At 30.2% G+C, this 15,304-nt stretch overlaps 2 protein-coding genes across 2 annotated transcripts; both read right to left on the reverse strand.

Annotated features, from left to right (window-relative positions):
- Window positions 1-5,678: 5,678 nt before the first annotated feature.
- Window positions 5,679-7,922, reverse strand: LOC111891896 (NADH dehydrogenase [ubiquinone] 1 alpha subcomplex subunit 6). The gene is made up of 2 exons (XM_023887957.3): window positions 7,628-7,922; window positions 5,679-6,070 (listed from the first exon to the last, which is right to left on the reverse strand). Exons 1-2 carry the CDS (start codon window positions 7,835-7,837, stop codon window positions 5,888-5,890), a joined length of 393 nt encoding a protein of 130 aa, XP_023743725.1. The 5' UTR covers window positions 7,838-7,922; the 3' UTR covers window positions 5,679-5,887.
- Window positions 7,923-10,295: 2,373 nt separating this feature from the next.
- Window positions 10,296-13,507, reverse strand: LOC111891895 (peptidyl-prolyl cis-trans isomerase CYP22). Its single transcript, XM_023887956.2, has 6 exons — window positions 13,226-13,507; window positions 12,422-12,509; window positions 12,052-12,144; window positions 11,591-11,623; window positions 11,428-11,484; window positions 10,296-10,619 (listed from the first exon to the last, which is right to left on the reverse strand). Exons 1-6 carry the CDS (start codon window positions 13,423-13,425, stop codon window positions 10,509-10,511), a joined length of 582 nt encoding a protein of 193 aa, XP_023743724.1. The 5' UTR covers window positions 13,426-13,507; the 3' UTR covers window positions 10,296-10,508.
- Between the last annotated feature and the right edge of the window lie 1,797 nt (window positions 13,508-15,304).

Below are 15,304 nucleotides of genomic sequence, written 5' to 3' on the forward strand. Positions count from 1 at the left end.
AGTCCAATTTCGTTCTTTATATCCACGTGAAGGAAACGAGAAGCTCTACAATACTATCAACTCTCCCTTGCCATAAAACTTTTCTAACATAAACCCAAACTTTATAAAGGCTCGAACTGATACTTACTGATATGCCCTTGGGCTCTAACACAAACCAAACACTCGGTCCCTACCCTCGGTTGGACCTTGGAATGACGAAATCTAATTTAGCATAAAGGTAACACTAAGAATTGCAATCTGAAGGCCATAACCATCGGTATGGCAGTCTGATGCATAAATTAGCTCCCATAGATATAAAGAATGACGAAACCACACTTAGAATGAAGAAGTTATGGCCTTCAGAAGATTTGCGGTTCTTGAGCCTAGCCGAGTACGATGGGCGTACGTAGGAGTACGCCAAGCGTACTTGCATAAAATCCAGATCGCAGAGGCTTCAGCATATGCTGGGCGTATGAATGGACTTGTTTAAGTTAGGCATCGGGCCCACCTGATTGTAGCAGGTCATTTTTGGGCTTAAGGCCATGTTAGGGGTTCTTGGGCCATATTAGGCCTTAGATGCCTTGTAATTGGGCTTGGATGCCTTTTTGGGCTTTTTATGGATTTAGACCTTAGGGGGAGGGAGGCCCATTGAGGCAGGGGTAAAGGAGCCCTTTTTGCCTTAAGTTAAGAGTTAGGGTTTTGGACTTGAGTTTGAGATCATCACTTTATAAGAAGAAGAGCAATCATAGGAGAAGAAGAAGTCCATGAAGAAACCCTAAATCGGTTTTTAAAGGAGGAATATATCATTTATTGTTTTGTTAATCATTATTATGCCATGTCATAATAGTTAAGCTAAGTTATCATTTAACCTGTAAGAACCAATTATCGGTGGGTAATATTTGAACAAAACATATAGTTTGTTGGTGTTTTTTGTACAAAAAGTTTACTTGGATGGTGTTTTTTGAACATACCAAACTTGGTTGGTGTTTTTCAAACGATTTTGAAACATAGTTACCTCTTTGAGTCATTTTCTTGTTGTTTTTTTCCTTTACTTATTTTTTACCGGTAATTGCCGGTTACCAAATGTCAATTTTGAATAAAGAATGTACTTCGTTGGTGTTTTTTATACAAATGTTTTACTTGGATGGTGTTTTTTGGACACACCAAACTTGGATGGTATTTTTTGAACGATTTTGAAACATAATTACCCATATAAGTCATTTTCCCTAAAGGAAACTACAATTAGAAAACGAATCATTGACAAGCCTCGAAGTCGCGTCTATTTGTTGTATCTCAAACAACAAACATGTCACCTAATTCCTTAGCCATTGGCAAATCCAATATATTGGATGGACCCCACTTGGAATTGGATTTCATCATATATTTTAATGAGCTAAACTCATATTTTGGTAAAATAACATTTTTTGTCACTCTATTTTGCTGAAAGCCCCTCTTTTGCATCATTTTTTTCCCTGTAAAACCCCCAAAAAAAATCTCATACTTTCAAAAATTAAAATAAAGTAAAGTCTCTCGCGTAGCCACCCGTTGTTTCTACATTTGCTTCATTTTAATAAGGAATCACAATTACAAAAAATCCAAATGTCACTTTTGGATTTCCAAAACATTTGTTTTTTCACAAAATGTATAAAATTTATGCCCTCCATGACATATATCTTACTAGTTTCAACAATAGAAATCGAAGTGTCCATAAATATATTCTTGAAAGCAATTGTTTCTACGACAAATCTACTAGAAAAGTCTCAATATTTGGGAAAAAATTGTAATAAAGTCCTAAGTTTTATTTTTTGAATAGAAAAGTACCGACTTTTTAACTTTTTGAATAGAAAAGCTCATGAAATTGGTTAATTTATTCACTTTAGTCATTTTTGACCTGTTCAGCAGGTCATAGGACCAAATCGTTAATATTTCCAAAATAATGAGACTTTTCTGCAGATTTCGTCAAAACTTATATATAATGTATAAACGTATTTCTTTTACATATTTATATCTATTATTACGTACTTTTGTATTTTTTTTAAGTTTTATATGTATATGTTTATGTATTTTAAATGTATGAACATATTTTTTATGTATTTATATATATTTTTAAGTATTTACACAATTGTTTATGTATTTTTATATGTTATTTTTATGTATTATGTATTTATTTATATTTTTACATATTTATGTCTTTTTGTAAGTTTTTATATGTATATGTTTACATCGTTTATGTATTTTAAATTTATAAACATACTTTTTAACGTATTTATATACATTTTTTAAGTATTTTATAAATTTTTTATTTATTTTGATGTGTTATTGTTTTATATATATTATGTATTTATGTATTTTTTAAAGTTTTTTTTTATATAGATGTGTATGTATTTTTATGTATTTTAAATGCATAAACGTATTTTGTTACATGTTTATATGTATTTTTAAGTATTTTATATACTTTTATGTGTTTTTTTATGTATTACGTATTTATATGTATTTTTATATATTTATGTATTTTTTTAAAGTTTTTTATATAGATGTTTATGTATTTTAAATGTATAACTGTATTTTTTTTTTACATATTTATGTATTTTTTACTTCAAGTCGTCTTCACCATTTCATAAAATTTATATGACTTTTTTCGAATATGTTTAGATGGTTTTCCTACATACCCATATATTTTAAGCTATTTTCAATAGCTTATCTTGAAATTAAACATCGAATGGAAAAAGCTTAAAATATATGGGTATGTAGTAAAACCATCTAAACATACTTGAAAAAACTCTGCGAATTAAATGAAATGATGAAGATGACTTAAAGTAAAAAAAATACATAAATACCTAAATACAATACGATTAAACATGAAAAATACATAAAATCTATATAAAAAACTAAAAAAAAAATACATAAATACATACAAATACATAATACATAAAAAACACATAAAAATACACAAAAAAATATGTAAAGTACTTAAAAAAAAACATATAAACACGTAAAACAATACGTTTATACATTTAAAATACATAAAGTTCTATAAAAAAAAATTTTAAAAATACACAAATACGTAATACATAAAAAAACACATAAAAATTACATGAATTGTCCCTATGGTTTGGATTAATTTGCGTGTTTGGTCCCTAACTTATTTTTTTAACTCGGAAAATCTCTATTGTTTGTTTTTGTTATGCCCTTGGTCCATTTCTTATCTAAAAAGACTATTATTTAAATAGAGAAAAATAAAGGGGTATGTAATGTAAGGTGAGGGGGGTTAGGTTGAGGGTGTGTTTATTTAAATAAATTAAAAAAATCAATGGCAAAATAGTTTTTTTAGGTAAGACAGAGACCAAACGCGTAACAAAAACAAACAATAGGGACCTTCCGAGTTAAAAAAAATAAGTTAGGGACCACACACGCAAATTACCCTAAACTGTAGTGATTTATGAACATGGTTTGACATGCGAAATTAAAGAACACACAATGAACATGGTGATTTTGGTGGTTAAGAGATGCATTCGATTATGTATAGTGTTACACAAAAAGGGATCTAGATTTAAATCTACATAAATAACACACACACACATTCAATGTTACATCTCTCAAGCACCCCTCTACGAGTGGTATGAACCCACCTTATATAGAGGTGTTTACTTGTCTCTCTCTCACTCTCTATCTCATAAGTCAAAAGGCTAATGCACCACATGCAAGTGGGTTTTACAAAATTCAACACATTTACAAAGTCATATATGGATAACTTTGAACCCAACATAAACCATAGGGACCATTCGTGTAATTTACTCAAAAAAATATGTAAAATACTTAAAAATAGATATAAATACGTAACAAAATAACACATAAAAATACATTAAAAAAATTATGTAAAATGGTTTAAAATACATATAAGTAAGTAAAAAAAAATATGTTTATACATCTAAAATACATAAAAATACGTAAATATATACATATAAAAACTTAAAAAATACACAAATATGTAAAAATAAATATAAATACATAAAAAATATGTTTATACATTATATACAAATTTTGATGAAATCTGCAAAAAAAAATCCATTATTTTTGAAAAATTAACAATTTAGTCTCATAACCTGCTGAACAGGTCAAAATGGGCTAAAATGAATAAGTTAGTCGGTTTCTTGGGCTTTTCTATTCAAAAAGTGAAAAAGTCAGGATTTTTTTGTTCGACAAATAAAATTTAGGACTTTATTAAAGATTTTTCCAAAATATTGAGACTTTTTTTGAAGATTTCCCTTGTTTCTATATTAGTATGCAATATCAATTATCTTTCGAGTATGGTCTCACTATCGCATCAACTCAACAACTATATATTTTTAACAAATTCTTAATTATTGAATAATAGAATAACATGAATATAATTATTTATAATTTAAATAAACAATAATTATTAATATCTATTATTCAAATAATAATAAATTTTTAATTAAACTAACTAAACATTTCAAAAATATTAACATCGGAAAAGCACTTTATCTTACTCTTAGTTATAATATATAAACAATTGATTTTAAAAATATAAAAATTAAAGGATATCTAATTTATAAATACATTTATATAATAAAAAGTTAATATATTAAGTATATTAAATAAAAAATAAAAAGAATTAATATTATTACAAGTCTTTCAAGTTCTAAAGATGTAATCATAAGACCATCCGCATCATCTCTTTCAAACATAATTTGCAATATCACTAAGCAAGTATTTAATGTCATTTAGTACTTAGTCTTTCTATATTCGAAAGACTTGGCAAGTGTTTTTATATTATTACTAGTTTATAACCCGTGGAAACCACGGTTATAAAATTAATCAAACTTTTATAGTAAAAACTCAAAATTATTAATAAGGTATTTTAAATAAATTATTAATTTAAGAGATATTATTAGTTATGTGGAATTATAATCATTGATTCAAATAAATATATAAAATTAATTTTTAATATATATTAGATATTTTTTATTTTTGAATTAATGAAAACAATAATTTAAAATTTAAAATTTAAAATAGAATCACATTAATGAGGATGTCTAATAAATTTAAAATAGAAAACTAATAAATTAATAAGTGGCAACACATTAATTAAAATGTCTAATATGATGACACATGGCAAAAAAGCTACTCTTTTATTAGTATAGAAATTTTAATCTAATAATCATATTTAAATATTAAAAACCAAAATGTTTTGCCATTATTTTATCTTTCTAAAAATTAATAGATATGTTGAGTTGGCTCACCATTTGCTCAATATTATTACTAGTCTTAAAGGTTAAAGACAGAGATTCGGTTAGTATAAAAAAATAAACAATTTTAAACTTCAATTCCAATAATTACCAACCTTGTATCGATATATTTTTCGCACGGTTGATTGCATACATATATATGCTATCGTGTATCAATTTTTTTATTCAATTTATACAACAAAATAATGTTCATAATCATGCTTCAGAATATTATTAAAATAATAAGATTATGTCTGTGTTTGTAATGCATTGGACTGAGAGTAAAATTAATATCAAGAAAACAAATATTACAACTTTTTGTCCACCTAAATAAATAATTTAAAACACACACACACACATACAATCTCGCTTTCTTTCCAATATGTGAACTTCTCACCTTCTCATCATCAAATATTGAAAGCAAACACTCAACCATTTTGAAATCTAAAGTGGATAAACAAGCATCAATTTCCATATTGTATAGCCAACAAAGGGTAACCCCCAAAAAAGACTTAGAGAAAATTTTGTTTTAGTATCCAACAAATTTGCTTGTAATAAGCAAAAGGATGATGTTATTCATACAAGAATCCAAGAAACATGTTTTTTATTTGAAAACCAACACATAAAACAAGACTTAATCATGGGGATTGAGATGTTCATTAGTAGTTGGAATTGTAGAAATTTTTGAGAAATGGAGATAATCCTTCATCCTTTGTATCCACATCTTGAACAAGCCCTTTATTACCAACCACATATTGGCCAATAATATGATGCCGTTGCTTTGCATGTTCTGTTATGTTGCTTAGCTCTTCCATTCCCTTGAATAGCAGCATATCAATCACCTACAAAATGACCATTTTACCCTTACACTCCCAATAAAAAACAAATGTCACAATATTCATCAATTTTAACGTGAGAGGAGTTTGTTCTTTTATTAAGTCATTCTGTCCGGATTAAGTTAAAAAGAAATAGCCATATACAGATTTATGTTTAAATACTAAAATGCCTGCTTAAGAGTTTACTGTTGTGTGAATATGTCTCTAGTTCCATTAAAACGAAGCATTATTTATTTATCCAAACTATAATGTTCAATTATCAATACATCAAATAACTTTTACTTGAATAATCCATAAGTTTTTGATATTAGCGTAAATTAGTATTTATCATCAATTAATCATGCAACTGTTCGTTCAATACGAAATACCTCACCATAAGTTTTTGAAAAAAATTTCTCCAAAATGAGTTTCTCAAAATTTAAAATTTTCGTTCTTTCTCTTTTCATTCGACATGAGTTTCTCAAATTTTCATTCTTTTTCTTTCTCTTTTTAAAGATTTCTCAAACAAATCAAAGACGATGAGGTTTTTGGAAGCATTTCTTAAACAAAGTTAATAAGAATCATAGACGAGTAAGTATATAAAAAAGAAATAGATAAATTAGGTAATATGTAATGAGAAGAATAAAGGGTTAATCATTAAGGAAGCAAAAAGAGATGAAAAGTAATTATTTTGGGTGTCAAGTTAGGTTCCTTTTTTGTTCTTTTGATTTTGATGTTTGCTCTTTGGAGGATTGGAGTATAGTTTTGTTTGTTAATGAAAGAAAAAGTTAAGAAAAACTTGGTCATTTAATGGAGGAAAAAAAAAACTAAATATGAAGATTATATGTAAGGATATTAATAGAAGAAGGAATGGAATGGTTGACTCCATTAAAATGAAGAAAAAAAACTAAATATGATTCACATCACACACCCAAAAATAAATAAAGTAAAAGCTCATCTATAAACGCATAAATCCCATAAATGATTCATGGAAGTATTAAAGCCTGACAACTTAGGCTTCATAATCCCAACAAATCCAGGATGATAAAGATGTTGCAACAAAACCTTAGTGAGCTAATTTTCATTTAAATGATTTTTAATAACAGGAATTTCTAAGTGAATGACTTAAAAAGGACCAAGGAATGAGAAGAGTAGAGGATAAATCTTTAAAAAGGTGTATACAACACAGCATTCTAGATGGCATAACCATTAAAACCCTTTAGGCATTTGACAAAATCTATAAAGCTTCAAGACTCTTAAGAAGTAAATAAACAACTTGATGTGTATTTATAAACGAGTTTCTTCAACTTATAGCAAAGCTTTAACTTATCAACTTAAAGCTAGAACATTTTACATACACGATTAGTATAGCTCAAAACGACAATGACAGAAATTGACTGAAGTCCAGTGGGAGGAACATTACTCTAAATCCCCAAAACACCAAAACCCATAGAGAGAATTTTGAAATCCAAACATACCCATCAGATAAATAGCTAGAACCACAAATTTACCTAGTCTCTTACCTAGATTGGAGATGTACAACAACAAAAATGAATTTAAAGGCGATATGGGGTTAGGAGATACCTTAGGGTTAGTGATATGGGCGTTCTTGCGGATTTGGGCGGCGATGGTGGAGCGAAGCTCAGAAGGGTTTACAACATCGTATAGGTTATAAATATCCATGATCGAAGGAATAGATCTGCAAGCTGCACGGAAGAAATCAAAGGTTCGATGCCTAGCTTCTTGCAAATTCGCAGAGTTTGGTGGAACCTTCACTCTCATCGCGAACGCCATTTTCTCTTTCTTGTTTACTTTCGATTCGTCGCTCCAAACGAAAACAAAGCAGTGAGGAGGCGGATCAATGTGGTGTTGCAAGGCTGATCTTCCAAATGGTCTTTGTTTGTTATATTTACCTTAACAGCCCTTAAAGTTTCTTTGTTGTGCAAAAACACCCCTTCTTAATGAATTAATGCAAACACCCCTTCTTTTTTCAATTATGCCTCGCAAAATTCCATAAAAACCACTATCATTTTATATTTCTTTGTTTAACTACTGAGAAAATAAATTTTTTTCTGATTTAATAATTCAGAGTTTTGAATTTTTTTTTTTTTTTAAAAACCCACAAAACCATGAATTTTGGAGGAACCGACTAAAATTTGGAAATGTTAACCGTCTAATAATTTTTTTTTTTTTATCATTTAGCCATAAAAACTATAAATAGAGTGGGGCCATTTTAATTTTAATAAATATGTAAACAATAAATAAATAAATTAAAAATTAAATTATTAAAGAAAAATAGTCTTTTTTATATCATGTGAAGAGAAACAGCGCAACAAAAGCATAATACCATATGAACTATCGATAAAGAAAACATTCAATGCCTTTGTTAAAATTATTAAATCAGGAAAAAAAAATATGTTCTCGGTAGTTAAACAAAGAAATATAAAATGACAGTAGCTTTTATGGAATTTTGCAGCAAGCAAAAGAAAAGACATAATTGAAAAAAGAAGAGGTGTTTTTGCACAACAAAGAAACTTTAAGGGCATAATTGAACTTAAAATCTTACACAATATGTTTTCTTACAAATTTAATTACCAATTTAACTATAAAGTTTTCTATTTGCATCAAGTCGATAAAGAAAACATTCAATGCCTGTGTTAAAATTCAAACCAAAGGTGTCTCAGATAAGCCAATTTCTGACAAAGAACAAAGTAGCCAAACATAACAGACAAAATTGCAAAAATAGTCTTGATTGGCAAATTTATATGATTTTGGTCCAAAACGAAATCTTGGTGCACAAACGGTCCAAAATTAGATCGTTTTATTGTTTTTAGTCCCTATCTATTTAAAAAGACCATTATGCCCTTATAATTTGTTTTTTCATTTTTTATTATCTATTTTATTTAAAATTTTAAAAAAATAACAAAATAACAAAAACCTCCATACTTGTTTTCCCTTCCTGTTCAGACCCCTAGCCCATTACAAAAAAACTAGGTGTTGTCTACAACCTTGATCGAAGAATCTCCACAATCACCGGTGCATCTACACTCGTCTTCCATCATCGGCAATCTCCCCCCTCCATCCTTTAACCTGTCGACACCTTCTTGATGGGGGAATTGATTTCTAGAACCATTTTTCAATTTTTTAGATCCGAGGGGGGCAATTTTTGGAACTGAAAAGACTTGAAAAGATTTACAAGCTTTGATATTGGTTGCAGGTTTGTTCTTGATTTTGATTTGGTATTGGTATGGTTTGGTGTTGAATTTCATTTTTATTTGAGGATAAAAGTTTGTGGTTGTCGGAGATGAAACGTGAAAAGTGGTATGGGATGGTGTTGGTGGGTAGAGGTTAATCGAAGATGGTTGCTGATGAGAAGAGGTTGTAACACACACATACACACATTATCCCTATTGCGCTCTCCCCTTCTCTTTATCCCTAGCCATTTTTGTTCATAGATACATGTTCTCAACACACGCATACGCAGACTAGTATAAATCAATAATAAAAAAGATCACATTCCCTTCTTATTCAGTCAGAAATCAAACAACAATGAAGAAATCGAGCATCAATAGAGAACATTCTTAAATTGCTGAAATCCTATAGGTTCTTGAAGCGCTTTAATGTATTCCATATTCAATCTAATTTTTTTTTCACTCCGATCTATAATTTTCTAGTTATTGTGCTTTGATTTCCACATCGAGGAGATGAAATTACATAGATATTGGTGGTGTTGACCGAGTGGTAGTAGTGTTGATCAATGGTGGCGGTGATTGTGATTGGAATGTGAAAGTTGGCTTAGGCGAGGAGCCTCTGGTCGTTTTTGTGGTGGTAGAGATGCGGGAAGATATGGTGGCGACAATTGATTGAAGATTTTAAGGTGGTAATGATTGACGATGGTGGTTTAAAGTCCAATGGTGGGTCTTTATGTGAGAGAGAGAGAGAGAGAGAGAGAGAGAGAGAGAGAGGATGTTGACTTAGGAGAGGTGGGGTGGGTTTTTTTGGTTTTTTTAATTAAAATAATAAGAAATTAATTAAAAGAAATTAATTAAAAGAAATTAAAAAAGAATCAGTTAAGAGCATAATTGTCATTTTAGGTAGGATATGAACCAAAACCACAAGAAAATGATAACCATAAGGACCAAAACCATACAAGGTATCCAAAAACCACACAAGGTATCCAAAATTGGACCACTGTTGCACCACCAAAACTTTTTGGACCAAAACCACATAATTTTGTCAACCACAAAAACCATTTTTGCAATTTTGTCAACATAATATTATAAAAAGTTCAAAAGGGTGTTCAAAAATATCTGAATCCGAAAATCCCATCCATACATCATCTAAAATTTCAAATATCCAATTGTAAACACCCTTTCTTTGGCTTAGCTAGTAGTGCTCTACATTAGATCAGGGTTATTTTAGTCATTTCACTTTTTTGGTATAATAACTAATGTAATAGATCACATCACATCTCCCCACATTCAGCGATAATGCATGGCAGTTTAGGGCGGTTATTTGGTCCTGTCGCCACATTCTCAATTTTCCTCACCACCAAAAGACCATCACCAAGAACTCTCTGAATATAAATAAATAAATAGCAATTAAAGTGTTTATTTACTTTCATTTAAATACAAAAATTGCTATAATAGGGTAAACTTTTTGAAGCATAATGTTTTATCAAGAAAAATAAATCAAAGTACAATAATACTATTATTAGGTAGATTTTTCAATGTGTTAATAGGAAAAGAATTGCAAGTAGAATGTTGAAATAGAAAGAAATGAACATAGGATAATCTAATACACATCATATCTTATAATTTTGTGTTTTTTCCGGATTAAACCTCAAATTTATTTTTTGCGTGAAAAAAACCTTGTATTTTTTTCATTTTTTTCCGAAAAAACCCTCAACCTTCCAAATGCGTCAAAATAAACCCTCAACTTTTTTAGTTTTTCTTGAAAAAACCCTCACATTTTACAAAATTTTTTGACAAAAAATGACTAAAAGGGCCATATCGGAAAAAATAAAAAAACACAAAGCCTTTTTCAGGTAAAAGAATAAATTTGAGGTTTAATCTGGAAAAAAAACACAAAAATATAAGGTCTTTTATGAGATTAACCCAAAAAATAATGTTGAGGTTTAATCCAGAAAAAACAAAAAATATAAAGTTTTTTATGAGATTAACCCTATAAAGTATGTTGCATTTTCTTGCATTTAGCCCTAATATTTAATAGAAAAAAAAAGGTTTGATGTCACTAATGAAAATTGTTTCATATTTGAATGACATTTGCTATAAAGTACATGGTAAAATTTTCAAACTATGATGAAAGTAGTTATTATTTATTTATTTAATTTCATCTTGCAGAAGGTGAAAAAAGGAACATACCCCAAATACCACATGCTTATTGTCAAGCCAATCACATTTAGCACAAGTCAAAAAAAACTGCAAAAGAAATAAAAAAACATTACAAGGTAATTCTTTATTACAAATAATATGTCATATTATTTTAGTAATAAATATTATAAAGAAAATAAAAAATTACAAGTACCTGGCACCCATTAGAATTTGGTCCACTATTGGCCTGCAAAGATTATAAAAAAAAACGCATAAATCATGTGATATTATGATCAATATTATAAAACCATATCAACTTCGGTAAAAATATCAAATATTAATCTAAAAAAAATACCTTTTTTTACAAAAGATCTATTTTTTGGGGATAGAAACCGAATTTCTTCTGTTTGATTACAGTTTTAGGCAAAAACCGAATTCCTACATTTACGCTATGGTTTTTCAATTGAATATCATTCCAATGTTTATCTCTATGAATACATGTATGCTTCCTATTCTCAAGGGGTGTTATATAAAAGTTGCTTAAGTTTATTGATTTATTCTTCAACAAGTGTACTCCATCAATTTAACAAATAAAAAAGAAAGAAAACAAGAGAATATAAACCAAATTCTACATATGAATGAGTAACAAAAATATAATGGTGAAATTTTACTTACCATTGACAAAAGACCAGGTCCAGTATGTTTAGCAATAAAATTTTCATCTTCAAATTTACTTCCATATATGGATACACATCCACTGCCATCCCCCTGCATACAAGTCTTCCTTTATTATTTTCTAATTCTTTTCTTCCTTTCTGATTATAAGCAAATTCATTGTGTAAATTACTTATTATCATGAATTCATGATGTTTCTTTCTTTAAAGTAACAGATACATAATTTGAGCATCAATAGTTGAGATACTAAGAAGTAGATAAATAAATAATTGTCATTCAACTTCAGGAATTCCATTAGCTTTATAGTCGCACTTGAAGATAAAATGGAATGAATAGTGAAGCATAATGTATGGAAAGAAAAGAAACAAACCTTTAAGAAATCACCAGCTTGTATCATAAAATCCTTGATTATCCTATGAAATTGGCATCCTTTGTATCCAACAGGTAGTCCAGATTTCCTGCAGAATATCCAGTAGATAAAGTAGATAACAAATTAGTAGAAAGGACTTGATAACATGGAAGAAAAAAAATTGAGGGTAGAAAAGATGAATTGTGTAAAACTATTCACAAACCAATTTCTTTAGTAAAAAGAATAGTCATGTTTTACAGGTTATCAATTATGTCACTCATATCTTTTGTAATTCCATATGAAATGTGAAACTCTTTCCACTTTGGAAGGGTGTCCAAATGCCATGAATATGAACATTTCAAATAATTTTGATTGTTATGAAGTTTAAAGCCTAAAGACAAGTCTAAAACCCTAACCCAACAAAATTGAATGCATAAAAAGGACTGTAACATTGAAGAACATAGAAAGGGAAGATATAGATACCACTACCATCAAAGAAACAATTTAAACAATAACAATCATCAAAGTAATACTCGTAATCTGCCATAGTTACAGGAACTTTTGATTTTAATGATTCAACCCTAAGTCCTTTATTAGACTCGAAATCCACTTTTGATATTTTGAAAACTTTACCTCAGAATTCTATCTATCGTAATGACTTTGTCGTTTACTACGATTATCAATTTTGTTCTTGGTTTTTTGTATCATGAGAATTCAACATAAAGCAACATATTTGAGACCTAAAAGTGGATTTTAGTATCGAGATGGATGGAGCAATGGAAATAATTGTTTAATAAAAAAAACTCTATAGAAGAAGTAACTTGCCTATACTCTCCGGTACAGAACTGCCGGAAGTTCTCGGCCGTTTTAGGAACGATGTCGGCGAAGAGCTCCATCTTGATACGGCCGGCGGGTATGCTTCCGATGGTTACGTCGAAGAAGACGATCGGGTTCCTAGCATTTGGAGGCCTCTGGTGCCACTCCACTCCCCCGCCCGCTCCTCCCCCTGCTATTCCACTCGCCATTCTCTTCTGCTTCTGCTTCGACTATGTTTCCTGTTTGTTCTTCTAAAACCCTGTTTTAAGTCTAACCAATTATTTGGGACAAAATGTGCCAAATAAGATCGCAACCTACTTGATTTTTTATTTAAGGGTCGCCCTTCTCTAGTTTTAGCAAACAAAAAAGGAATATTTTTTTGGGATTTTAAAATTTAGTCATAGAAAAACAAAAAATTTCGGCTATAGACATACATTTCGCGGAGCTCCCCTCTACGAGCTCCACAGACCGACGAATGCTCCGCGAAATCAGGGTGTTTTGGTAAATTCGTCTCTCCCCTCATTATAAAAACGGGTCTCCTCTTTGATCCCCCTGCTCCCTCAACTTCAATTCAATTCTCCGCATCGACAGCAACTCCCCTTCTTCCGTCGGTAACCCTCGTCGGCATCCCTTTCTCCTGACATCGACTTCAACCTCACTTTGGAACACATTTTTCGGCGACAACAGATTGATCGATATTTCCCCAACATTTCCGCCGATGGATATGGCTCCTGGGTAATCCGTTTTCACGTTCTTTATATTAATGTTTCCTTTTTTCATATTGACTAGATTTATGATTAAAATGGTATGAATATGCAATTCATAACCTGCAAATAGGCGCAAATGGAACTGAAATGGATTTGAAATTGCGAATATCCATTCCGCGGAGGGATAGGTCACTCTACATAGGGCGCTCCGCGGAGTGACCTATACTCTCCGTGGAATGACCTAATATTTAATTGAAATGGTGAAGATCCATTCCATGAAGGGGATAGGTCACTCTACATAGGGGTTTCCGCGGAATGACCTATACTCTCCACCAGATTTGACCTAAAATTCCATTTTTCCTTTTTTTGGCCCTTTTATATCAATTAATTTCAAAATGAACCTTTTATAGAAATTAATTTGAAAGTACATTGCTATTTAATTTTTAATGTAAATTGATGTGAATGGTATAATTGGGTATTTTTTTAATTTTATAATGTAAATTGAAATTACGTTGCTATTTATTACCTTAACCGAATTTACTATGTAATTTTAAAACCTTGTTTTTATTTTCAGTTACTAATGTTTTATATTAAATTAAATGAATATGTTTTGTAGCACAATGATCTCCAACAAAAAGCTGATTTAACTTTAAAATGCGTGGTCGGTACAATCAGTAAAGACTATTTTTCGCGGCTAAGTCAATCACAACGAGCATTATTTGAAGCTTCATCATTTGGAAGATTCTTAGGAATGCATGTCCCCAATGGTGACCCCTTACTCGTGCATTTGATGATGTTGCATGAAGTACGGTTTCAAGAAGTGTTTGAATCGGGGAGGTTTCTGTTTGAGATACAGGGGATGCAGTTGAATTTTGGTGAAACTGAGTATATTTTGATTAGTGGATTAAGATTTGGTCCTTATGTGGATTTACTCCATGACGAAAGAGGTCAGTCAAATTCAAATCTTTAGGCTCGGTTGTTCCTAGACATTACAGATTCACGTTTGCGGCCCAAAGATTTAGAAGAATACATTATGTCTCCAAATTATTTGGCACTTCAGGATAAAGATGCGGTAATGCTTATCCAGCTTGTTTTTATGTTGAAAGGTCTCCATGGATGGGACGTTAAATCGTGCATTCCCACGGCAATATACAAGCTTGTTGATAATATATATGATTGGAACAGTTATTACATTTAAAAACTGTGTATAAATACAATAATAATTATAATATATAGATTGAAAATTGCAGGTTTGCATGGGATACATATTTTTGGACCTATACTTCGGGGTTGATGCGTGGAATGTTAAAATAGAAAATTTTAGAATATTTAAGCAGGTCAATCCCGAATCGACGAAAGTACACAAGTATATCGTTGCTGG

Source organism: Lactuca sativa, chromosome 1, assembly GCF_002870075.4.
Source record: "Lactuca sativa cultivar Salinas chromosome 1, Lsat_Salinas_v11, whole genome shotgun sequence".
Classification (NCBI taxonomy): domain Eukaryota; kingdom Viridiplantae; phylum Streptophyta; class Magnoliopsida; order Asterales; family Asteraceae; genus Lactuca; species Lactuca sativa.